At 57.0% G+C, this 23,764-nt stretch overlaps 7 protein-coding genes across 7 annotated transcripts; 3 read left to right on the forward strand and 4 right to left on the reverse strand.

Moving 5' to 3' along the window:
- Positions 1 to 14: 14 nt before the first annotated feature.
- Positions 15 to 316, forward strand: B0H18DRAFT_1126262 (uncharacterized protein; the record flags this gene model as incomplete). The annotated part of the gene is made up of 2 exons (XM_048035139.1): positions 15 to 30; positions 87 to 316. 2 exons carry the CDS (start codon positions 15 to 17, stop codon positions 314 to 316), a joined length of 246 nt encoding a protein of 81 aa, XP_047885981.1.
- A 407-nt stretch (positions 317 to 723) lies between these two features.
- B0H18DRAFT_960364 (uncharacterized protein) lies at positions 724 to 6,070 on the reverse strand (the record flags this gene model as incomplete). Its single annotated transcript, XM_048042948.1, has 13 exons — positions 724 to 888; positions 945 to 1,220; positions 1,270 to 1,776; positions 1,827 to 1,850; positions 1,908 to 2,017; positions 2,682 to 2,808; positions 2,923 to 2,951; positions 3,209 to 3,850; positions 3,901 to 4,074; positions 4,123 to 4,181; positions 5,699 to 5,829; positions 5,873 to 5,896; positions 5,954 to 6,070. 13 exons carry the CDS (start codon positions 6,068 to 6,070, stop codon positions 724 to 726), a joined length of 2,385 nt encoding a protein of 794 aa, XP_047885982.1.
- A 263-nt stretch (positions 6,071 to 6,333) lies between these two features.
- On the forward strand, positions 6,334 to 8,582 carry B0H18DRAFT_960365 (uncharacterized protein; the record flags this gene model as incomplete). The annotated part of the gene is made up of 9 exons (XM_048042949.1): positions 6,334 to 6,373; positions 6,429 to 6,529; positions 6,587 to 6,614; positions 6,678 to 6,739; positions 6,791 to 7,700; positions 7,900 to 8,004; positions 8,065 to 8,169; positions 8,230 to 8,340; positions 8,392 to 8,582. The coding sequence occupies 9 exons, from the start codon at positions 6,334 to 6,336 to the stop codon at positions 8,580 to 8,582; spliced, it is 1,653 nt and encodes a 550-aa protein (XP_047885983.1).
- A 949-nt stretch (positions 8,583 to 9,531) lies between these two features.
- Positions 9,532 to 10,434, reverse strand: B0H18DRAFT_1126266 (uncharacterized protein; the record flags this gene model as incomplete). Its single annotated transcript, XM_048035140.1, has 2 exons — positions 9,532 to 10,125; positions 10,180 to 10,434. The coding sequence occupies 2 exons, from the start codon at positions 10,432 to 10,434 to the stop codon at positions 9,532 to 9,534; spliced, it is 849 nt and encodes a 282-aa protein (XP_047885984.1).
- Positions 10,435 to 10,741: 307 nt separating this feature from the next.
- B0H18DRAFT_960366 (uncharacterized protein) lies at positions 10,742 to 13,082 on the reverse strand (the record flags this gene model as incomplete). Its single annotated transcript, XM_048042950.1, has 8 exons — positions 10,742 to 10,776; positions 10,849 to 10,880; positions 10,928 to 11,250; positions 11,310 to 12,135; positions 12,183 to 12,305; positions 12,355 to 12,424; positions 12,449 to 12,737; positions 12,810 to 13,082. 8 exons carry the CDS (start codon positions 13,080 to 13,082, stop codon positions 10,742 to 10,744), a joined length of 1,971 nt encoding a protein of 656 aa, XP_047885985.1.
- A 249-nt stretch (positions 13,083 to 13,331) lies between these two features.
- B0H18DRAFT_888297 (uncharacterized protein) lies at positions 13,332 to 15,413 on the reverse strand (the record flags this gene model as incomplete). The annotated part of the gene is made up of 2 exons (XM_048041223.1): positions 13,332 to 13,972; positions 14,063 to 15,413. Coding segments are annotated over 2 exons (1,992 nt in total), but the record flags the coding sequence as incomplete, so codon positions are not given.
- Positions 15,414 to 21,752: 6,339 nt separating this feature from the next.
- B0H18DRAFT_888296 (PIN domain-like protein) lies at positions 21,753 to 23,147 on the forward strand (the record flags this gene model as incomplete). Its single annotated transcript, XM_048041222.1, has 6 exons — positions 21,753 to 21,776; positions 21,832 to 21,938; positions 21,989 to 22,235; positions 22,287 to 22,402; positions 22,459 to 22,585; positions 22,638 to 23,147. The coding sequence occupies 6 exons, from the start codon at positions 21,753 to 21,755 to the stop codon at positions 23,145 to 23,147; spliced, it is 1,131 nt and encodes a 376-aa protein (XP_047885987.1).
- Between the last annotated feature and the right edge of the window lie 617 nt (positions 23,148 to 23,764).

Here is a 23,764-nt window from a genome sequence, read left to right on the forward strand (position 1 = left end):
TCCCGTCCCTCGTAATGCATGTTCCACAGAGTCCCCCAGGCTACGGGCAGCGAGGGGAGGGCGGCACGATGCACAAAGTTTGACAGCAGAGGAGGAGATCGAGTTTCTCCGTGAGTGTGTCACCGCACTACAGGCGAACTTCGAATACATGGAGGAGTACATCTCGGCGGAGATTCGGTTCTGGGATTCGGCGTTGGCGGCGAATGAGCGCAACCTAGACGACTGGTATGCAAGGGAGGCTGAGCACCCTGTCATGGAAGATACGGAGTATTTTGCCCATGACTACACAGAGTTCCGTAGCTTAGATGACATGTGACAATGAATAATCAAGCCTGCTTGCATGTGTAGGATTTTTCACAGCCTTTGTGTACGTTGAACTCACTGGCCTGTATACATGCAGTTCAAATGGCCAGAAAGTCGAATCATGTATGACAACTCTGTATCCGTCATATGGCACGAAAGCGATCGTGTACACCGGCGGGCGGCAATGTGATATCGGAGCCCGCTTTCGGACGCCCGATGTCGGACACCCCATGCCGGACCTGGGCAAGGGATGAGGATTGAGCAAGAAGAGGCGATGTCATTAAGTGTAATCATCATGTATCAAGCTTCGGCAAACAATCATTGACATTAGTCCGCACCCGTACATGGACAAACAATCGCGAAATGTTGACCCATTAACTATCGTACCATGTTCACGGCATCCATCCGACTGCCTCCCTGTCATGAGACGCTGTCGCAGTGCCCCCAAATCGAGACGAAGCTTGTCGTGCATAGCATGAAGCTTTGTGTTCTCCTGCCGAAGGTCATGCACTTCGGTAGACATCGGCCGCGGTTCGAACAGCTCGACTCCCTGTACACTTTCATACTCAGGCCGAAGACCATGCCCTGTGAACCCATTCAAATGAGTCGATCGGCAATTGACTATACCCGAGGTGACCTACTCGGCGGAGCGCTCCAATGTAGGCAGGCACCCATCTGCGCTTTGCATTGTTAGGGCCTGAGGAGCTCGCCATCGAAGCCTGAACCCGCTGCTTTCCTTTCGCCTGCTGACCCTTCGCAACACGCTCGCTCGGAACACGAGGGCCATGCAACTCATTATCGTCATCAATGGGATTGCAGGCCTCCGCCCGACGCCGACCCTTTGCCTTCCCAGCCTTCGGAATCACGAGCTCCTCCAATTCGTCCACTTCCTCGCTGGTATCGATGCTGTCCGCCTGCTGTTCCCCAGTTAATATCATCGACCGATCCATTGTTCCAATTACTCACATCATGGTCCGCGTCATTCTCCGATTCCTGCAGGTACTCCCAGTGTGGTGTCATTGACGCACCCTGCCCATTCCGCCCCAATGACCCAGGTGTCGGGGGAACATCAAGTTCCTTAGATTGATTTTCGTCCATTGCAACAAGGCCGATGTGAGGGAGCACGAAGGAAACTCCATGGGCAGGCCCTGAGGCCGTCGCGGATTGCCGTGCTCCGCTAAGAGCATGACCCATGGTCGGGGGCACCTTGAGGGCCGCACCCGGCTCTGAAGACGCAGAGGGCGCAGCCATATCGGTGACCGGGGCCATGTGGGACATGCCCGGCGGCGGGGTCGCACAATACCATCCGCTTCCGAACACCCTTGGGTCATCCACTGTAATGCGGTCCATCCGTCTCTTGTAATCGCCCGACACATTGCTCGCAAGTTCTTCCATGGCGGAAATGGCAATGGGAGGCACATACACCAACCAATTCCTATCGGTCGCCGATCGCAAGATATCCGCGATGTTGAACTGGAGTCACTATCAGCAATTGGAACTGGTGTGAAAAAATTGAAAATTACAGTGAGAGATTCCACGGCCTTCCACTGAAAGTCAAAAACGACATATCAATGCATGTCTCAATAAACTAAGCAGTGTCTTACAAGCTGCCGAATTGTATTGCCATCCTGAAAACGGGGATCTTTGGATTCCCTTACCCTCTTCTCGATTTGGGTGCCATAAATATAAAGCACACCATTGACTTCCATGGCACCTTCAAACCCGTCCAGTGGGTCAGCAGCTTGAGGGCGACCAGCATGGTTCAATGAGGGAGAGGTTTTTGATGTCATGGTACAGATGTGGCAGAAATTGACGGAGCGGAGGTGGAATGTGTCTTCAATGAGTGGAATGGAGTTGCGGACAAGAGCCGCATGTATTACAAATAGCTTGGGTAGGAAAGCAACCAGTCTCACGTGGTCAGATCTAGCACATCCGTGCCTTGATCGTCCGATGAATCTGACCAATCAGATTGGATTTCCATATCAACATTAAGTCATACAATATGCCACCAGCCAGTCAGCACGATCTATCGGGCGTCCGACAGCGGGCGTCCGACCTCGGGCGTCCGACAGCGGGCGTCCGACCTCGGGCGTCCGACCTCGGGCGTCCGACCTCGGGCGTCGGAGCTCGGGCAGTCATTGTTAATAGCTGGGCAGCCTACACTCGGCCATCTTACATGAATGTCTTCCATACCCCACTCGTATAAACCTGTCTGTCATTATTCTCATCAAAATGACATGCTACTTTACAATCGTAAGTCTACAAATGCTCGGCGCCCGTACCCGCTGGATGCACATCGTCCTCGCCTATCTTTTCACTCCCCAATTCCACACCGTCGTCGTCCAATGTTGTCCACCTGGGGAGCGGCGGCGACTCACGACGCTGAGGCGCGTTGGCATCCGATTCTTCCGCGGGGCCGACCGGCGATGGTATTTCCCCACCGCTACCTTCCTCCCGTGTGTTCAGCTGTGCGACGCTGTTGACGTTGACCTGAGGGTTTGGATTCTGTGGCAAACACATTGAATGCGATGCCCCGTCGGTGTCGCCATGTTCAGGCGATGCATCCGCCTGCAATCCGTCGTCAGTGCCTGTGGCGACATCCACATGAGAACAACTCACCGCATCCGACGCCTCGGCAGGCTTGGCACCTAAGGTTGCGGACGTTACATGCATTGAACCTGATGTGTCGTCAATTGTGGCCGGAGCATCAGGCGATGCGGGGATGGATTCTTGTGTCGATTCGGGCACAGTTCTTTGCGAGCTGTTCGTCGTCGGATCAGGATAAGCTCGTGCCCCATCTTCTACACTGGTTTCGCGACTCGGTGTGCAGCCCGAGACGTCGCCGGGCCCAGCGGGAAGCGGGGGAGGTGCCTCGGACGGTTCCGGGGTGGACTGTTGCTGACACCGTCTATTGCCATGGACGGATTAACCACCTCCGATCCCGCTCCCGGGCACGATTGATCTTCTTTGAGGACCTCATCCGTCCGATCCTCGTTGGCCTCCGCCAGGCCCGGCGACTTTGTGGTCGCGCCGGAGACCTTGGGGCTCTCGGGGCCAGTGCCCGGGGGAGTGGCCATCACTACATACGGGGTCAAACCCCGCGAGGGACTGTTCGGAGAACCCTCTCCCATCTTTGATGCCTCCGCCGACCGCATGTCGACACCGTCCGCCTCGGCCTCGTTCGTCTGGCCGGATAGGGTGATGGCGCCGGGACCGGGCTGGACCTCATCCATATGGGCGTCGTTGTTGATCGCCGGCGGACTGCTACCAGAAGGACCGGCCATCTTCGGCTCCTCCTCCACACCTATGTCGAGCTCCTCGGCCACGGCGTCGTCGGGTTGCATGGAGAGCCTGATGGCCTCGGGAGCCAACGGCTCCTCGTCCATGTCGACGTCATTGTCGATGGTGGTGCGGATTGACGGCACGCCCGGCAATGGCGCGGGATCAAACCTCGCCTCGACCCGCTGGGGATCCTGATGGCTACCAGATCCGGACGCGCTAGATGGGCCCCCAACACCATCCGACATACGGTCCCCTCGGACCCAGTCTGGAACAGAATGGTGAGTTAGTCGCTACTGGTGATCGGGGAACACCTACCACCGACACCGAGGTGTGCGCACAAGTCGTCGAAGTCACGCCGGAGCTCATCGTACTTGTGTCGGAGCTCAACGTTCTCCTGTCGCAAGTTGTGGAGCTCCCGCGAGATGGCACTCGACGATTCCAGCACCACAAATTCCTCATGTTGCTCCAACGAACTCCCGGACCCAAATCCTAGGCGTTGTCAGCCGAGATCAAAAGCATCAAATGCAAGGGACTCACGATTTGGAGGTACACCGATGTAGGCCGGCACTACCCGCGGTCGCTCCCCTTGGGTTCCACTGTTTGATGGTCCAGCGGAATGACTCGGGGACCTCCTGCTCGGAAGATCAGCCTGGTCGAATTCTACTGTTACCTCCCTCTGCTTGCTCTTCGACCTTCCGCGCGTCTGCTTCACGGGCTCGGACACGATGCGGGGCCGCTTTGACGGGCGGCGGGTTATGCGCGTGCTTCTTCGGGAAGACGTGCTTGCGACGGACGCTGTGTCGGAGTCCGCCCCGCCATCAGGGTCAGTGTCGGGGGGCACCGTCGCCACTGACGCCACGGACACAGATCGGGCTCGCTTCCGAGGGTTCGCCTTCACCGCCGACGGAGTGCGTGATCGTGAGCGGGACTTCCCGTCCTCCGTCTCATCTGGGACGTCCGCGTCGAAGGCGACACAGGGCTTATGCTTCCGGAAGCACTCGTCGCAAGTCGTAGCCGCCTTCCTGGGGTCACTCGATATCCAGCAGTGCATTGAATGGCACCGCTGGCACTTCGTGTCCTGCAAACACATTGAGAGGAGTGGGCTGATAACAGAGATACATTACCTACCATCACGCGAATCCAATTCTCGCGACGTTTGGTTTTCGAGCCCGCCCAATCAAACGCCGCCAATTTCAACCGGGCGCGCTCGGCTTTGCAAATCTTCACGAGGGTGCGGTAATCGTCGACTTCGAGGGCGCTTTCGATGCGGTCCTCGAGGTCCATGCCTGGAGTCACATCCGGCTCGGATTCGGACGGTATCTCCGACACTGCCTTCTTGAGGATGGGCCGAACCTTGACACCACCTGCCGAACATCTTAATGATGAACGTTAGACATAGGGGACTTGCGACTTACTCTGTGGGGCCTGTTCGCCTTGATCTTCCGCGACCGCACTCTCAGCTCGCTGTTTTCCTTTCCCTTTGCTGGCCGCCATCGTCGTCTTCTTCGGCACAGCCGGTTCGGGCTCGTCGTCCTCTTCCTCTTCGGCAATACTGACCGCTCGCTTCTTTCCCTTCGCGTTGGTGGCGGCCATCGTGTGCTTCTTCGGCAAGGCTGGTTCCGGCTCGTTGTCAACTTCCACCTCGGGGACACTGACCACCCGCCTCTTTGGCTGCGGTTTGCTGTTCGGGGCCTTTTTCGCCTTCGGGACCACCTGCTGAGGCTCCCGGTCGTCGTCCGCATCGGAGTCAATGGTGATGGCCCGCTCCTTGCCCTTCCCTTTGATCGACACCCTCGTCTTGGTGATCTTCGCCGCACCGGCACCGTGGATGGCGGGTTTGGACGGGTTTGCCGCCGTCTTCGCGGGCTTGGTGTGGGGACGAGGGAGGGGCAAGGTGGGCCTTGGGCTGATTTCCGGCTCGCCCGACTCATCGACCTCCATGTCGTCGCCATCGTGCTGCGGGAGGGCGAAAGCGACACCCGGGTGCGGGCGGGGAGCGGCGGGAATGGGCGGGACAAGCGACGGCTCGCTGTCATCGGGAGGAAGCTCGTGGGACCCCGTAAACCAATCGTTTGCCGCTATTCTTGGGTCGTTCTGCTTGATTCGGGCAAACCGTCGATACAGGTCAATATCCGCCGGAGCTGCCATTTCCTCCATGGCGGATATCACCAACGGCGGCACGTACACCTCCCACTGGTTACCGTCCGCGATGACCGCGGCAGAGCTCGCCTCGGTCTGGCCGACCTGTGAGAACACGCGGACACCATGAATCACACGACAAACTCACCACCCATTTGTGAAGCTTCTTCCACTGTTGCAAGACCCGAAGGTGAGCATTGGCGCTATGGTTGAACAGACAGACACTCACTAATTTCTTGATTTCCTTTGTTTCGGCCGGTGCCGTACTCCGCCATCTTTGCACCACTCCCGCGATTTTGCCCTCCCAGAAGGTCATCAGGCCTTTGAACTGGGCTTCCGTCACCATCTTCGGGCCGTCCTCGGTAGGACCAGGGATGCTTGTTGACGCCATGATAAACAAGCGGTGAGGGAAAGCGATTCAGCGGCGAGGACAGAGAGAAGAGCGGGAGATGCAGATGAAGTTCAAGAGCCACGCGTAAGCGCCGAGCGCCAGCAGCCGACGGTGGGAACGCAGCCACAAACACGTGGTCTGTGGCTGAGCCGCGCCGCGGGCCATCCGATCGATCTCACTGATGAGATCTGAACCAAGGTCTATCAATTACCACCACCATGTCGACCTCGGTGATCGCAAGAATGAAGAAAAGAGACGGTATGTACCAGTGCTACATGCACATGCGAGCTGCCACTAACGGCTCGGTGCGCAGGATCGTATGGTTCACCCGTGCCAGCGGATGGGCACTCGGGCGATGCGGAGCAGTGTGCTCGCCCGGCGGAACAGCTCCAGGACCCGGACGTCACGGATTCGGTGAGTTTTCTTGCCTATAGCTTAGGCACGGCACACTCATCGGGCGAACCTATTCAGGACGACAGCGATGGGGATGATGTGATAGGTGCGTCGCATGGTCATTGGTGCAGGTTGTGGAGCAAATACTGACTTGTAATATGTATTCTAGTGCCGTTTGTCATACCCACTAGAGCCAGGACGATTGAGCCCAAGCGCGATGCGGACGCCATGGTGAGCAGGACCCACTAGACATAATTACTCGGGGCTGACAGCTAGGTACAGGACACAACCCCGGATGGTATACCAGAAACAACCGGGGTGGATACGGGGTCCGGGAAGGATGCTATGGTGATCTCTGAGGATGAACGGGCTGTGCCGTTGACTCCTCCTCGACAGTTTGTGATGCCCCAGCCCCCGGCGAACCGCCGGGCACAGACGATTCGAACCCGCGCCCGGAAGGTTTCGCCCATTCCCATTTCCAGCGACTCCGAACCCGACGGACAGTTCGACTTACCCACGACGCATGCAAGCAGCACCACTTCCGTCAGTGGTACCCGACTTATCGGCCCGCTCCCGGTGTCGGACGTGGAGTCTGATGACGACGGCTTGGAGACCGTTGTGTTTATCCCGCCGAGACGATCACGCAGCAAGACCGCATCGGCACCCGTAGGCTTGGCGGAAGGAGTGGGATTGTCGGCTGGTGGCTCAAGTGTGGGCGGAGTGCAGGGACCGTCGATTATGGCCGTCGGACGCCAATCCCCTATGCCGATAGAGATCTCAAGCGGCGACGATACTGAATCTGAGGTGGACGACGGCGTGGAAGACGGTTCAGTCAATGTGTTGGCTGGGCGGGCAATACAGACTCCGCCGCCGCATGGGAGTTCGCTGGAGGGTCCAGAGTCTCCCCCTTACCGGAGTGCAACGCCGATCGATGTCTCATCCACTGATGAGACTGATTCCGATCTGGAGACGGGAACACCCATCAGGCCCTCCATGGCGGTTCCAAAGACCACGCCGAACGCAATCATTGCCGACGATACGGCGCCAACGACCCCGTTGCGACCAGTCCTCGGGAGTCCTGTCAGCCTGGAAAGGTCACTGGTTGAAGAGCGACGGGGTCTACCCGCAACGGAGGATAGGCAGAACTGGCGAGGTCTGCCAGACATCGCAAAGCCGATTGCACGAAAGAAAGGTGAGTTGTCACGGTGACCTTTTTATGCGTCCGACCTCGGGCGTCCGACCTCGGGCGTCCGAAGTCGGGCATCCGAAGTCGGGCGTCCGAAGTCGGGCGGTCGATGTCGGATGTCTGACAGCGGACGGTCAGCCGCATGGTGGTGCCTTGTTTGATGACCTGTCTATGTTCATAAAACTGACAAGGACATGTTTGACAGGAAATCGTCCTGTATTCGAAGTCCCCAACAAGTCTACGAATCCAAATTCGTTCTTGGGAGGGGTGCCGGGACCATCGCGCCCGAAGTCGAACGCCCAGCTGCATGGTAGTCCCTCGTTAGATGCCCTGACCATGTTCATGATGCTAACAATGATCTGATTTACAGGAAAGGATTTTCTCTTCGGCTTCAACGATGAGTCTACGAACCCGAATCCGTTCTCGCGAGGGGTGCCGGGACCATCGCGCCCGAAGTCGGACGCCGAGCCGTATGGTAGTCCCCGTTTTGGTGCCTCGTCTACGCTCATGAAGCTAACAATGACATTTTGTACAGGAGCGGGTCTTCGCTTCCGCATGAACGACGAGTTCAAAGGCCGATCTCCTTTTGTGCGAGGGGTGCCTGGACCTTGGCGCTCCACCGTGGCGTCCACCGAGGAATCTCAGTGTAAGATCTTTCATGTTGTTAAAATGCTTCGCATTTGACTTCGCTCCTCAGTTGAGGGCGAGTTCGTGAAGGGCCCCCGCTATGACGCGCCCATGCCTCGAATGGTGGAACACGACATTCAGCAAGGCGCGGTCCTCCGTGCGCGATTGGAGGCTTTACGCGAGCTGCAGCGGGCCAACAGGCGGGGTGGCGAGATTCTCGCAAAGATGGCGAAATACTACGGGACGGCGGACAAGGAGTAGGACATGTTGTAGACATGTTGTAGTTTCATTTTGGCTAGAAGTTACGATCAAATACATGTGGAATGTGGTGCCATCAGGAATTTGACCACGAAGCTGCCGGATTCGAGAGGTCCAGTGAGAATGTGGATCACTGGAGGAATTCCGGAAAAAGGGGGCGGGCAATGGATTGGGAGCCGGTGTGTCGCAGCCTACAAGTGGAATCATTGTTGTCATGTCAGCCGATCAGCCAGTTTGTCACGGATAACCGTGAGAGAGACGTTATGATGGACACTACATCTAGCGCAGGGTAGAACCTCGGCCGGCTCGGACAGGACGGTCGTGAAAAGAGCAGGCCGAGGCGGGCGTAACGAGCCGATGGCTCGTCGGCCGACGTGGTGCAAACGTAGTATCTCATGCCGGCCGGCGTGTACATGATGATGCAGTCTCATGACGGCCGACGTGTAGATGATGATACAGTGGCATGATGGCCGTCCATGTTGACCGGATCGTGTCTGAATGACAACCCACCAGGTAGTACCGGACAAGGCACACAGCGGCCGACTGGGACTCGATGACAGATTGTGTTGGCGGCCAAGCGGGTGGCAATGGTGTCGGCCGGTCTGTGCTCCAGTGGACTGTTTGACGATCGGCCGACGTGCTAACTACCAATCGACAGCAACGTGAATTGCGCTCTGGTATTACGATTGTAGGCCGGCCCGAACAGAATGCTCATGTCACACGTCGGCCGAGCCGATAACATTGTCGGTGTCTGACGTCGGCCGACAAGGTAAACATTGTCAGAGTCTGTGACGTCGGCCGCCCTGCATGGAATTGTGTCAGTCATCTACTTCCGAGGTGATCGACCGAGCGGGCGCTGACTCAATCGTCCTCGCCGTCGGCCGACTCGGGAATACTCACTAAAGTCTCACGGTCGGCCGACGTCGGGTGGCCGGGCAACAATAAGTGAATCTCATGTTGGGTGGCCGGGCAACAATGGACTGTTTAGCTCGATTGGCTCGCGGCTGAGCGGGCCGCGAATACGACTCGACGCACTGCTCCTGCGCTGGCGCTGAGGGGTTTTGCGAGGGGCTTGCAGAGGCCCATCGACGATCTCCACGTCCGAGTCGGTGGAGGCAGTGAGTCGAGAGGGCGGGGAGCTGGCGGCATGGGGAGAGTGTGAGGGTGGTTGCCGCACAGCCACAACGTCACGAGTTGCGGTGGCAGCTCCAGGACGGCGTGCCACAGCAGTTAGAGCCGCATTGGCTACTTGGGGAGCTGGGACGACGCGCTGCTCGCGGAGGAGAGTGGCACGTCGGACCAGATCGGTGCTGTCTCTGTCGAGGCGGGCTTCCTCATCGGCGACCTGTCGGAGCTGTTCGTCGAGGTCTTCAACCGTCGCCGCATCATGCGAGTCTCGCCGGTCTGTCAATGCCTTACGACGCTTGTGTACATCTCGTAAGTCTGAGACGTTGACCCGCATGCGCTCGATGAGGTCTCGTTCGGCGTCGCTAAGACGGCCACTCAGGTATCTGAACCCGCGGAGGGGGCAACCGGATGTGGCACACTGTAGTTGCATTGAGAAAAACATATCCTTGGTCACATTCGTGAGGCTACTCACCGTGGTGAAGAGGCGTCCGACATTGACGTCATTTGCACGACAGTACTGGAGTTGGACCGATGGACCGTGGTTGCAGACGTCAAAATCAAGTTGCGGATGTGCTAGTTCCGCGGCGAACAGCTTGAGCTTTCGGTTGTAAGCGTTGGGTGTCGTCTTAGTATGGCGGGGCGTGCCGAGGCCACCGGCCGGACTAAGAAGAGCTCGCGATATTGACGAGCGGGTTTTGTGGCCCCGGGGGGTTTGCAAGTGGGACATGGAGGCGAGAGTGAGGAGAGTGTGTGGGTGTGCGTGAACGGTGCTCACCTTTTATACCCCTAGCCTCCCTATTGTTCGCCTCCCCGATCTGCCATTAGTCGCTTGGCGACAAGATGAATGGCGTTGCGACGAAGCCACAAAGAGCCAAGCGAGCCTTGGCCCGGTGAAGGTCATCCAGTGGCGTGCTTCGCTTGGACCTACCGGCCAAAGGTGTGGCGCAAGAGGATCGAGGGTCAAAGCGTCGGGAGCAGGACTACAGGCTGACATCGCAACGACATCAAACGGACTTGAACGACGTCGCAACGAGTTAATAACAGTCTTGAACTTGGTACACTAGACACACTAGACACAATGTCGCACGTTTGCTACATGGCTACAGTGCTACGAAGTCATTCATCAAGAAAACCTACTTACCCTTTCGATGAAGCGACGCATAATCCTGTTTCCTGCAATGCGAGGTCAGCGAGTGAAGGTCTTCCTATAATGGACTTACTTCGCTCTCTTCGGACGACCCGAGGGCTCTTCCGGTGTTTCTGCTTCCTCGGGGCTTGGCCTCTTTTGTCCACGCGATGGCGGGCGGCGCTCGTCTTCCGGGGCCACAAGAGTGGCACGACTCCCACTTGATTTCGGTTTGCGACCTCGTCCCCGACGCGACGCACCCTTTCTGACCCCCTTTGAAGCCTTGGTCTGGGCTCGAGGTTCGTCGTCACTAGGAGGCGAAGTGTCCGAGTGGGTTGCGGATCCAGGTACGTGCGCATCGTCCTGCGCGGGCTGGACGGGATCGTCTGCCATCTTCTCACCCTGCTGATCGATTCGCTGGTGGTTTGAACAGAATCAGCCTCCGTGCTGTTCGAAGAACGCAGTACATGACTCACCTTTCCGTCGTCCTCAGCCGCTGGTTCGTCACTTAATCCGCCTTGGAGCGGTTCCGACTCGGCGAGCACGGCTCGCCGGACGCCGTCGGGTTGTTCGACATCGAGGCTTAGCTCAGGTCGCTCGTTGACCATCGCTGGTTCGTCGTTGGACCCGTCTTGCAGCGGCAGCGGCTCGGAGCCAGCAGCTCGTGCGATGTCATCGACCTGTTCAACGTCGACACCGCATTCAGCCGGTGAATGTTCTACGGATGGCCGTGGCGCCTCAAGGCGACCGTCGGGCGGATGACGAATGGCCTCTTCGGTGTCGGCATTGCCAGCTGCGGGCTCTTCCACCTGGACGATTGCCTCGTCCGACGGCACGGCGACGTCCCGCTGTCGCTGTGCGACGACGCGCAGGGCTGGAGCTACGCCCTGCGGTTGTTGAGGTACGTCCTGCGAGAGCAGGATTCTGCCTGAGCTCTGATCGGGCTGAGGATCTCGGGGGTGACTATTGAGTACAGGCCGACCCACCTCATTGCCGTCTGCAGGGTGTTCCACCCGTAGTACTCTCTCCGATGACACAGGGACATCTGGTGAGGCTTGAGAAACGTTCCGCGCGGGTTGAGGGCCGCCTGAAATCTGTTCCGGGTCCCCGGTAGTATCAGGGCCTGCACCGGGAAGAGGCTCGACAACGCGCTCCTGTGTGGCTGGCCGAGGAGCGGATGGGTTGGCCGCACGGGGTGTGAGACCACCCGTGTCGAGCACGTAGTCATCCAGCGTCTTGATGAGGGGCTGGGCGACGACCCGCTGGGCAAGGTGGTCGCGCCCTCGTTTTCCGGCACTCATCCTGAGCTAGTGAGCCCAAACAAACAGACAACAATGTAGCATACTTACAAACTGCGGTTAGACGTTCCGTCGTCTCGCACTTTTCCCATGTACACAAAGATCTCGGCGCCAGTTTGTTCAACCCATGAATCAATGGCGGTGCGCATGCTCAGGCACAGCCGAGCGAGAAGACTGAAGAGTGTGAGCGAGGGAACGCATTGGGGAGAACACCAGCACTCACTCATGCTCCATAGGTGCCTCTTCCTCCTCATCCTCTTGTCCTTCTTCGTCCCCTTCACTCTCCTCAGCGCCTGCCACACGAGACGCACGCGCACCCTTCTCCCTTGCCGAGGCTTCTTCATACCGTTGCCATACGTCCGGCTGGGTCAATTTAACCTCCTCGATGATGGCGGAGATAGCCACATTCAACGCCGTCCTTCGGTCACCTGGGGCAAGCTTGCCTTGAGCATCAACAACGTCTTTGCCAATGCCAGGATGGTCCCGAACATATAAGTCGCGCGCACTCGACGCGCGCGACCGCCGGCCTTTCGCGGGAGGCTGTGGTTGGAAACGAAGTAGCGCAGGGGCCATGTTCCTCTGCGCGTCGATCCAGTCCTTATGATTCTGAGCCCACCGAAGAATGCTCTAGTGGATGACGTCTGAGCGTCGCATAGAATAGAGAACGTTGAGACTCACCCCCGGCCTTCCATTGCACCGCTCTGCGCGCGCTTCTTCTGTCTCGTAACCCTGAAATTTGCCTTTCTTGTACACAGGTTTGAGGATTTGGGGATCGAATTCTTGATCGAAGGCGATGGCGACGTCCTGGGCCACAGCCTTGTACTCGGCGTCCGGGTCAGCGTCCCTCCAAGCGGCCACCATCTTGTTCACGAGCCATTGGTGCTGGTTGATGCCCTTGCGCGGGTCAACAACGCAAGCGAGGCACTTGGGCGCGGCACCGGTTTTCGTCATAGTGAGGGTAGTCGGTGATCGGGAGAGGGTATGAGTGGTGAGGTCGACACTTTTTATGTGAGATTTTCGCCACCAATCTCGGAGGCCACATCTGGACGAAAGCGGCGAACATTAGCAAACGAAAACAAAGACACGACAAAGCCACTCAGGGGTCCGTGAATGTCAAAGCGTGGTACACCGCGCGCCACACTGCCGTCCACACGAGGGGTCGCGATCAAGGTTGACTTTATTGGCACGTTCGTTCTACTGTTACACGGTACATGACAGGAGCGGAGTGGTGACGAGGCGTACAGGTGGGCAGGGGAGGCGATGGAACTGTTCGGTGAAGGTCTGTACGTAGAACCGGATCGCTCGCACCTCAATATCATCGAAGACATGCGTCTTCTCACACGTCGCGATAGCGTCCTTGTCAGCCCGTAAGGACTCCGGGAAATTGGGCCACAAACTCATGACGTCCACGAAGGCACGTAAGTTTGCGCGACGACCCAGCCAGCCGTCCTGACCAGCGGTGATCCAACAATACACGGGCTCGCCTACGTCAACCGTCGTAACGGCGGAGTGCTGGGATGGCGTATGCCAGACACTAGAAACGACCTGTTCGCGCTCCCACTTGCGGAACACATCGCCCGAGTAATCGACCAGGCGGCTGTCGAGCGCTCTGAGTTCGCAGCGCCAATTGGCTTCGTAAAGCTCCCAAATGACGAGGCGAAGGTACTCCTCGTCGGTTTTTGCCCGGTCAAGGCTCACCTCGACACCTCGGTACATCGCACATTGTGTGTCTGTGTAGGACACCAAGCCTCCGCCCTTCGCAAACAGTGCGCGGACAGCTTCCCGTCGTTCAACATGCCACTCCGGCTTGCGGTGCCCTGCCGTTGAAGCGCTCTGAGCGTCTCTGTTCGACGGCCCTTGGTCGAGGGCTAGACCATTCCCCAACCGATCAGATTGAGGTCCGATGGCCTGCTTGGTATTCTTCCGCTGACGTTCTTCGATGGCATCGCAGTTATAATCTCCGTAAAGGGTGTGGCGCCACTCGGCGATTCGCAATGGCGCCCCGTCGATCGAAGAGTCAATGAGTCGGAGCTTGCAGAACTGCCATATCCGGGCAAAGTTATGGAGGTATCGGGCTTTGTTCGTCTTCGCGTTGTCGATCACAAAAGGCGGCGGCAGATAGTATTCGAGAGCGACCGGGGGAGGAAACGGCAAGGGAGAGACCCCGGTCAAAGCGGTGCGCCAGCTCGGGCTCAGCTCGACAACGTCAGGGCTGGGTGGCTGGAAGGTTGTGGCTGGGTGGGGCTCAGACGGCTTTCCACCAGAGCGCTTCCCCCGAGATTTGTGTCCCCTTTTCTTGCTGTTGTGCGTAGCTGGGCCCACGTTCTGGGCCTTCGGTATCACGGTAAAGGCGCCATCGTCTCCCTTGCAACGCTTCGCCTCTCGCTCGGCTCCCTCCGTGCGAGCCACAGCGTGTAGCTTCGGCAACGCGGACGAGCACACCAGGTTGCTAATAAACAACACCGATGGCTGCGTCCACTTGCCGGGATCCTGATGGGTTCCGTCGGGGTCGTACCATGACTTCGGGACTCTGGGCCACGCTGGGCTCGAGTTGAGCGTGTCTGACCACATGCGGGGCTCCACGACCTTCTGTATGACGACGTCGCGTGTCCACGGCTGTATGAGCCAAAAGGGTATCCCCAGGCGATGCAAAAGCTGGGCCGCAGGCACCGAGCGCACGAAGGCCCCGAGAACTGGCAAGGCGCGGTAACGTTGAGACTTCGGGTCTGCCATACGCGGGGCGACCTCGTTGTGATAGATAGTGAGGCCGCAGAGCTCCAAGATGAGGCGGTGCGCCAGGCGGCCGGTGACGAGGGCGTGTAGGCGAGTAGTAGGCAGCGTTTTGAGCCGATCGACCGCATTCCTTAATAGCACGGAGAGAACCGTACCCAGTCGTATATCCATCAAGGACTGTCCAAACCATGCGAGCCGGTCGCGATTCTGTGCCGAGCGTTCCGCGTCATCGTATTGAGCAATCACTCGAGTCGCAATGGCGCTCAGCTCTCCTAGTACGTCCGCGTTCAAGAACCCGAAGGCGGATACGCCGCAAGACTTGTCTTCTTCCCAAGCATAGTATCCGAACCCGTCATAGACCTGGTCCCCTGGAGCCCGGCAGCCCGACTCTCTAGTTGGGATGCACGCATGATGTATGGAGGTCGCGTTGTACAGTTGCGGCCACCGAGTATATTCTTGGGGGCCCCATAGGCCGTCCTCGAACGTGATGATATTGCGTCCCGAAATCCGCGGGAATTCCGGGATCCAGTTGGCGTATGGCGTCGTAATGATATTGCAGCTGTCGCCGGCGTCGGCGGCACATAACCCATCAGTCGGTTTAAGGGGCTGGCGCCATTCTGCCGTCCAGGACGGTAAGCCAAGTTCGGAGTCAGCGTCGTAAATCACGTACGTTCGCGGGGCGTCACACTCAGGACGAAGTCAGTGGTACCTGTAGGACGGTCGAGATTTGCGTCCGCCATCGTGTGCAAATGACGCTGAAGAGTACAAGGCTTAGGTAGGAGAAGTCGACATGAGAGCCAATCGTGACTTACATGCGGAGGATACAATCAGACGTGCACGCGCGTGGTGAGCTCGCCTCAACCTCTGCCTGCAGCGCGACGGATCAGACATCCTCTAATGAGCACGCGTAGCACGGTAATGGTAACCTAGTGAGCATACATACCTGAAGACCTAGTGCGTTCGGACGCGATGACGGATATAGGTGGAGGTGTAGTTGCGGAGGGAAGTCCCGGGCAGCAGATACACCGCGCCCTGGCCAGTGTCGCGCAGGAAGATCGCAATCTAACCTGTGACGCAGATCACTGTGTCGAAGGGGGAAGACAGAGCAAGAGGCTAGATGACAGGAATGGTTGAAGTAGCGGAGAGGTGAGCGACGAGAGCGCCAGTAGGTGGTAGTGTAGTTGTGGAGAGAAGTGCCGGGGCAGCAGACACGCCGCGCCCTGGCCAGTGTCGCGCAGGAAGATCGAAATCTAACCTGTGACGCAGATCACTGTGTCGAAGAGGGAATACAGAGCAAGACACAGGCAATAGGAATGGTTGAAGTAGCGGAGAGGTCCACGACGAGAGCGCCAGAGTGACTGAAGGAGAAGGAGTTCGGACTTCGCAGCGGAGACATGTCCACGGGCGCCTGACCCACAACTCTCACTCGCACGCTCAGCGCTCAGTACTCAGTACCCAGTCTCCACCCCGCCGACATATCCTTCGTCGACAACTTCTGGTCGTTCCTAGGCTACAACCGTCTGGCGTCTTCCCGGTCATCCGCTTTGGTTTCGACCATGCGTCGATGACCGGGCGGGAAGCTCCTGCTCTTGACGAGCAGTTGAGCCACCCTGCTCGTCCCGCCTACAACACCGTATCCGCCCCACTGCTCTCTCTTGCTCATTGTGATCGTCAACCGGCAGCCTCCATCCCTTCGACTACAGCCTCCGTCAGGACTACAACCGTCCAGCCTTCGACGCCTTCATTGCTCAAGAGCCCGGTCGTCCGTCTTGGTTTCGACCATGTGTCGTGACCGGGCGGGAAGCTCCTGTTCTTGACGAGCAGTAGAGCGGCCCTCATCAATATTGCGCTCCCTCTATCATCCCGGATGCGGCAGGTTTGGGCTGCAACTTCCAGGAGTGCGGAGAACACTACTCAGAAGGTGTATATCGGTACCACGGTGCGCGAGCCCACCATCGCTTTCATTGATCTGTCTAAGTATATAACAGCTACATAAGTATCTCGCGCGCGTCCATGACTAGCGTATCGTCCATCCGAGCAATACCATACATGCGATGCTACCGTGAGTGCGTTCAACTCCGCGCATGCCCTTATGCCAACTCCCAGTCCAGATCCCTTGTCGCCAGACTACGCTCAGGATTGGAATATTCCCCGAGTGACGCATAAATCGCCCTGATTCGTCCATGTGTACGTCTCTTGTGGATGAACACCGTTTCCACCAGTCCGTTGATTTGCTAACACGCACACTCCAGCTACTTTCTCTGCGGTCGTCTGGTGATACCGGCGCCCTTTGACTCCTCGCCTCATACAAATTGAATCTAAGGTACATCCATGCTCATAAGCATGTCACTCGTGTTAACGATTTTTCTGTGTCTAGCCATATCCCTTTCTCTACCTACTGGTGATTGCTACGTCATGCGAGGAATGTCCGGATCGTGCACTGATGAATGTAACGTAGTAGTTGCGGGATGCTAAAGCTCGCTGTCTCCCGCTGTTCGTATGTCAGAAGGACGTCGTAGCGCGATTACCTCTGATTGTCGGTGTATGCGATATGACTCTATAATCGCACATTGGCGTAACCAATGTGCCGCTGCAACTCGCGCTTTGACCGTGCGCGATCATTCGCCTCCAATGCACTCGCGCGTTGTGTTGGTAACGCGTGTGCCACCCCTGTGTGCTTTGACCGTCGACAACCTGGTCTCGGGTGGCTGGTACTTCGTCCCGGGTCACTGTCTTCCTACACCGCGCCACATTCCCTATACCGTCTCCTGCCCACCCCAATGCCGAAAGCCAAACGTAAGAAGGCCACGCCCTACGTATACGCGGATGACGGGGGCCAGTCGATACCTGATGGGCCGGAGACGGTTTGGATTACTGGAGAAGGGAAGGAGAAAGTCGAGTACCTGTCGCCAGGCCTGCGTTTCGAGAAGCGCGCCACTGCCAATACACACCCGACAGACGCGCCCCTTCCCTCCCTTCTTGCATACGCCGCAGGCAACGACGCCGACACCACGATTCACGACCTACCGGAAGATCCTGTGGGTCAGGACACCCCCGCCGCTGAAGAGGAGCCGAAGAAGCCTGCGAAGGTAAAGAGATACTCACCTTGTTCCGACCGTGTCACTGACGAATGAAGCAGACTGTTCATTCAGTGACGACAACCTTCCTGAACCACTGGGCGCAGAAACTGCTCGACATCTTCCGGAGCCACGAGACCGACCCGACCGTTGGCAAGCCTTGTTACGAGTGCCACGTCCACGACGCGCTCTTCCGCTGCACGGACTGTTTCAACAGCCCCATCTTTTGTCGTGAGTGCATCGTCGCCGGCCACAAATGGAACCCTCTCCACCGAGTGGAGCGATGGAACGGCTCCTTCTTCGAACGCACTCAGCTCTCGGATCTCGGGCTGTCTTCGCGCTGGGCCACTATGGGGAAGCGTGTCCTACGACCTTCGACGAACCTCCGAGCCAGCTGACCGTCGTGCACACGACAGGCATATGCACGTTGACCGTGCAGTACTGCCATTGTCTCAAGGATGGTCACAAACAAATGGCACGACCTCTGCAGCTGTGGGATGCGGCGCTGTGGCCGGCATCGTTCTCTCGGCCCAAGACCGTGTTTACCCGCCATGTACTTCGCACCTTCACGCAGTTGACGTGCCAGGCCAAGACATCCGCCCACGACTTCATAGGGACGCTACGGAGACTCACCTCAAACGCCTTCTTTGACGATGTGAAGGTATGTGCGTATTCAGCACCGCTTTATAATCCGCTGACTTTGATCCAACAGGACCGTTACCGCGAGTTCATGACAGCGCATCGCCAATTCCATTACATCCATACCCTCAAACGCTTCGGTGTGGATGTCAGACGCAAGCTCGACCCCGGTTGCCTGGCGGTGCGCTGTCCAGCGTGTCCACAACCGGGCGTCAACTTGGACCCTCTTTGGGAGGAACGCCCACAAACCGAGCGATACAGGGACGCGCTGCACTACGCAAAGGACGGAAATTTTCACCTGAGTCAGCACGACAAGCAAATGGATCACGACGACTTCCCTCTGACGAACGGCGCGCAGTACTATGTAGACTCTGACGAGTACGGCGAGTTTCTCAACAAAACCAAAGTCTACGAAGATGTTCAAGAAGAAACAACGACCTGTAGCAATTTCAACGCCCTCTCCGAACGTTACAAAGGCAAAATCAAGACGGGACAAGTAGCTTTATCCTGCACTCGTCACGGCTTCGTTATTCCCTGTGGCACGGTCGACCTGCACATCGGCGAACGTTACGCGAACGTTGATTATGCGACGCTCTCTGGCCTTCGGTGGTACCATTCTTTACGCTTGATCATTGGGTCCTATGATGTGAACTGTAAGTACGGTATCAAGTGGTGGGATCGCCTCAAGAAGATCGCTTCCATCCTACCCCAAGTCCCTGGCGTCTCACTTCCGCAGGAGGCGTGGCCGATCATTCTACGCTGCGTCCCAAATGGCATCTACCATCTCACACGGGTCTGTGCCGCTTCCTCTTCTCATTCTACTACACCCCTGGCGTCGGAAACACGGACGGCGAGGCGGTCGAGAGGCGTTGGGCTGCCATGAACGCCATTGGTCGATCCGTTCGCGAAATGGGCCCGGGGCATCGGCAAGATGTTATTGATGCCCACAACTCCGACTTCAATGCGCAGAAGACATTCAAGATATGTGAGTGCATTCCCGGACCGTAGTATGGCGATCATTGACGCCATTCTAGCTCGGCATTTGGAGACGAAGCTCAAGGACGCACTAACAAACCTCAGTGACCACCAGACAGAACTAGACGACCTGGAGACCACGCTGACATTAAATAATCGTCCGCTTGCTGAGTGGAAAGCCGCTGAAGCCGAGTACATCGTTCAAATCACCGATCCAAGAATTGATCGTCACAGGATCAAAATCCCATACCAGGTAGCTGTCGATGAAGGTGAGTCGCGTTGTTGAGTTGAACGGGCCCTGAGCTCAACGGGTTTAGCACCATCGACCCAAGACATTATCGCACGACTCAAGGAAGAGGACGCAGCCGAGCGCGACGCCGAGATGGATAGACGAGGGGTGAAGCGGAAGGCGGCGGGTATGGAAGACGAGGCAGGGGGAGTGACAGTTCGCAGGCGAGGTCTGGGCGACCTTCTCTTGGACGCGATCGCACTGGAACATCTACAGTGAGTGAACACGACACCTGGGTGTCTATGGATAGGTGACAGCCGAGAACAGGGAAACCTTAAAGAGGAAGGTGCGAGAATACGAGAAGGAGCCGTCATCCGAGATGTACAACGAGATCGACAACGAACGGGACAAGCTCCATACCAAGCAGCAAGATTGGCTGATGTGGCAAGCCCAAGTGATGGGCGCGACATTGCTCATCCTGGAGGAGGAACTCCGCCACTGCGAGTGGCCAAGTCGCACTATTGTGGATGCAGAAGATGTCATTCTGCTGGTTCCCTCCGCATACCCCCAACCCGTTCGCAAGCACGCCCTCTTCCGACGTTTCGTGTCGGCTGAGCGGCGCCTCCGCGTGGCTCATGCCGAAGACCTCCTAAAGAAAATCCGACAAAAGCTTCATTTCGAAGCGTTCTTTCGTGCCCAAAACGCGGGCTCGTATGGTCAGCAAGCCCACACAAGGTACGCGAAGTTGAAGGAGACCGAGAGGGCGAAAATCCAGTCGCTACGACAGGAGTACGAATTCACCAGAACAAGGGTCGTTCGACTGGCCTCGGCGGAGGATCCTTGCTCATTGGAACCTCTGACGGAGCAGCAGTGTCGCCCGCCAGTCATTGCCGATGAGAACACAGGTCGCCGAAATGAGCGTGTGACATGGCTTTGGCGGGACAACACATACCACGGCGCCGGAGCATTGGACAAGTGGGCACTAGAAGGTGACTCTCTGCAATAGTACCTGTCGAATGCACACTGACGTTCTTCATGCAGCGGCGCGCATCGAGTGGTTCCGGGCGAGTGCACGTGTATCGAGATGGACGGAAGAAGTCGCACTCGTGAAGGCGGAGATGCAGCGAGTGCAACGATTCTTTCAGCACTCGAAGGAGACGTGGGACAAGCGCGCCAAGCAGCTGTGTATGACCATCAGCGAGCGTGGTGCAGCAGCATATGCGGCAAGGTATGTGACTCATTTTACTCACTGCTGCGACGATTCACGGGGCCACCCCTAGGCAGGCAGCCATGTACTCTCGGCTGCTTACTGAAGCGCGAGCGAGGTTTCCCGAGTCAGAGCATGTGGACCCAATGACCACTGCACCGGATGCAGTGGCATGATATCTTTATGGACTACACTGCGTACTACATTTTGTATTAGAAGTCGTGCTAAATACACCACTATGTTCGGCACTACACCGTCCACTATGGCATGTGCTAACTGTCGGCGCTAACCCGCGCACTAGGGATCGGGGTAAGGTGCGCACTAAAAGGCGGGATACGTCTCGCGCTACAAATTACACTATATATTTGGGTAACTCGTAGGCTCCCTGTCGGGGCCCCAGGAGCTAGCAATGGAAGGATGTGGACAATATTAGTGGACGAGGAGTGGGGGGCAAAGTATGTTATTTGGACAATATTGTCGGGAAAAGGTACCTTGCTAGGTGCATCTATTGTGGCACGACAAGCATATCGACGAGTCCTGACAAAGATCTGCAGACCCTCTCGCCGCCGTCCGCGCATTCTACTCGCCCTTCAAGGTGCTCGCGAACTCGCCACTGACGAGCCCGCCCGCACCGGAGTCGACCGTCTTGCCCGTCCTGCAAGACAATATTTATTCATTGTGGGTACGTCTGGGCACAACGAGCATATCGGCGAGCCATGACAAATATCTGCAGGCCCTTGGGGTACAGGAACTGCGAGAGGATGGGAGTTCATGGCCTGTGGGAGGTAAGTCGTGCTGTCTGTTTCGTTGTTACAGAGACACGAACAATGGTACCTCTAGGTATTGAAGCCAGCATCAACGACAGAAGGCATCCAAGACTATTTCATCCGTGCAGGATTTGAGCGACCGCACTGTGGACGGGTGTATCGACTGGGTATAGATGCTAGGTACGTCACTGCATATAATTCTCGTTGAATGTCGTCTTACTCGCTGCAAGCCTCTGGTTCCATCAAGTACAATCTACGTTTGCTGTCGGGCATGCACAGTCGGGTGAGAACCCCGAGCTTCGCACACTATTCTTTTGGTTGGCACGACTTCTCCGGCTACCCATCCATGCGATCTTCGTATTTGATGGCCCGGAGCGGCCTGCAATAAAGCGAGGCAAACGGGTGGTCAAGATGGGCCATTGGATGGTTGATGCGATGAAGAACTTCATCGACGCCTTTGGATATGAATACTGCACTGTGAGTAGACTGTCGAGTGCTAGTACAATCTGTTCAATACGTGTGGTCTAGGCTCCCGGAGAGGCGGAAGCAGAGCTGGCTGCTCTCAATCAGCTCGGTTTTGTCGATGGTGTCCTGACAGATGATGGCGACGCATTCCTTTTTGGGGCACAAACCGTTATACGAAAGTGAGCATTCCTTCGACTGAAGTACCTCCATGATGATACTGATCAGTGGCACACAGTTTCAATGCTAAAGCGCAACAGCTAATCATCACCGAAGCCGACGCCGTCTGGACGCATGATGCCGTCGCTCTTGGGCGCTGGGGCATGATTCTTATTGCGTTATTCGCGGGCGGGGACTACAATAAGGTATGTAGAGTAATATCCGATCGAACTGCGTCCAAACATTGATCTCGTGCAGGATGGGTTGCCAGGCTTTGGACAGCGCGTTGCCCATGGCCTAGCACGCTATGGCTTCGGGGATACGTTATGCAAGGCGGTTCGTGAGCTCGAGGGTGAAACACTCAGAGTGTTCTTGTCTGGCTGGCGCAGCGATCTCCGACATGCGTTATGTACTGACGATCAGAAGCTTCTTGGCCGCCGGTATCCCGAGCTTTCAAAGCGGATCCCTGACACGTTCCCTGACCTCGACATCGTCGATCTGTACGCCCGGCCTGTGACGTCTGCATTCGAAGACTACGAAATGAGTATGCCCCACCCGCCCGATATCGCCGAACTAGGTCGTCTTTGCGAGCGTTACTTCTCGTGGGGGACGGCATCAGGCATCGTGGATCGCTTTGGCAGTTGTCTCATCCCAGGCATTCTAACTCGAGTCCTCATCAACCTCGCGATCAACCGTGATAGGCTACACTCCGCGAGGGATCCGTTTGTGGTATGTAGTTCTTTCGCTGAATGCAGACGTGACACATAATGGCAGTGCCTACAGGATCCCTTAGGCCCCTTGATACGCATCGAGCATAACCGACGGGGATCTTCGAAGGCCCTGCCCACACACTTCACAGTATCCGATGCGGGCTTCGCCTCGCTCGCTACATCAGCATTGTGCAACCTTCGATCCACACCTGGCAATTCCAAGACCACCGCTGTCATTGCCTTCTCAGCCCGTGTCCCGGTACATCCATCCATTGTTCGGCATGCTGGTGAGATTTACGGTGCGTCAAATCATTTGTTTCGTACATAGTTACTGATACTTGGTCTATCAGGATCATCTCGGAGCACCTTTTGCAAATCACAACGAGGTGTACGGTCAGTACTAGAACAATCGGGGTCAAGGTGAGTAGCAGAACCTTCCGCTATGCTCGAGTTGCCTGATCAGTGTGGTAGGGCATTGAAGCATTCGACACGACACTCAAGGAGCAAGCCTACCTCGACAAGGCCTACAGGAACTCATCGCAGTGCCATAGGGTCGTCCAGGAGGACGCCGGATACAAGTGAGTTAGATGCATTGTTTCGTCATTGGAGGGCCAGGTTCTCACACGATACACTCGTCTCAGGCGCGCCGCGTGACATAGCATTACACGGTTAGCA

Source organism: Fomitopsis serialis (genome assembly GCF_022376445.1).
Source record: "Fomitopsis serialis strain Sig1Antser10 chromosome Unknown B0H18scaffold_190, whole genome shotgun sequence".
Lineage (NCBI taxonomy): Eukaryota > Fungi > Basidiomycota > Agaricomycetes > Polyporales > Fomitopsidaceae > Fomitopsis > Fomitopsis serialis.